This window comes from Plasmopara halstedii (assembly GCF_900000015.1).
Source record: "Plasmopara halstedii genome assembly, contig: Scaffold_651, whole genome shotgun sequence".
NCBI lineage: Eukaryota > Oomycota > Peronosporomycetes > Peronosporales > Peronosporaceae > Plasmopara > Plasmopara halstedii.
Genome location: NW_020187568.1, coordinates 1 through 488, shown reverse-complemented (window position 1 = coordinate 488; position 488 = coordinate 1). Strand labels below are relative to the sequence as shown.

The 488-nt window shown below is 38.3% G+C and overlaps 1 protein-coding gene across 1 annotated transcript; it reads right to left on the bottom strand.

Annotated features, from left to right (window-relative positions):
* Positions 1 to 232: 232 nt before the first annotated feature.
* On the bottom strand, positions 233 to 459 carry PHALS_13197 (uncharacterized protein; the record flags this gene model as incomplete). The annotated part of the gene is made up of 2 exons (XM_024728901.1): positions 233 to 244; positions 310 to 459. 2 exons carry the CDS (start codon positions 457 to 459, stop codon positions 233 to 235), a joined length of 162 nt encoding a protein of 53 aa, XP_024579333.1.
* Positions 460 to 488: the final 29 nt, after the last annotated feature.

Genomic DNA, 488 nt, shown 5'->3' with positions numbered 1-488 from the left:
TAGAGTGTGTGAGTCGTCTCGGGATCCAAGATTGATCGTAAGAGTTCTTGACAATCAAAGGCCATGTTTGCCTAAGTCTCTTACATCACTTGGTGAAGACAAGTGTTTAGTGTAATACTTTTTATTTTTAATCTTTTGCACTTCTTAATTGGTTTTGTATTAATGACTTTAATAACTAGTTTCTTATGTTGAAGGTGATTCTTCCTTATCGTTTGTCCGTGGTGTCTTGGCATTATTTTACTGTCTATATAAAATAAAAGATTTTCACCATTCATATCTCCACGGTCTATATGGAGGTATGTTGGCTACCTGGTCGGGGGTTAAGGGAACGGTTTGGTAAGAGTCTTGCCATTGTTCAGTGTATAGATCCTGCAAAGGACCTGGGTCAAATTTAGTAGGACCTCCTTCAATACCCAAAGGTATTGGATGGCGGGGGTCCAAACTCTTTGATCCCCTCATAAGTTAAACTACTATTAAAACTTTAACCC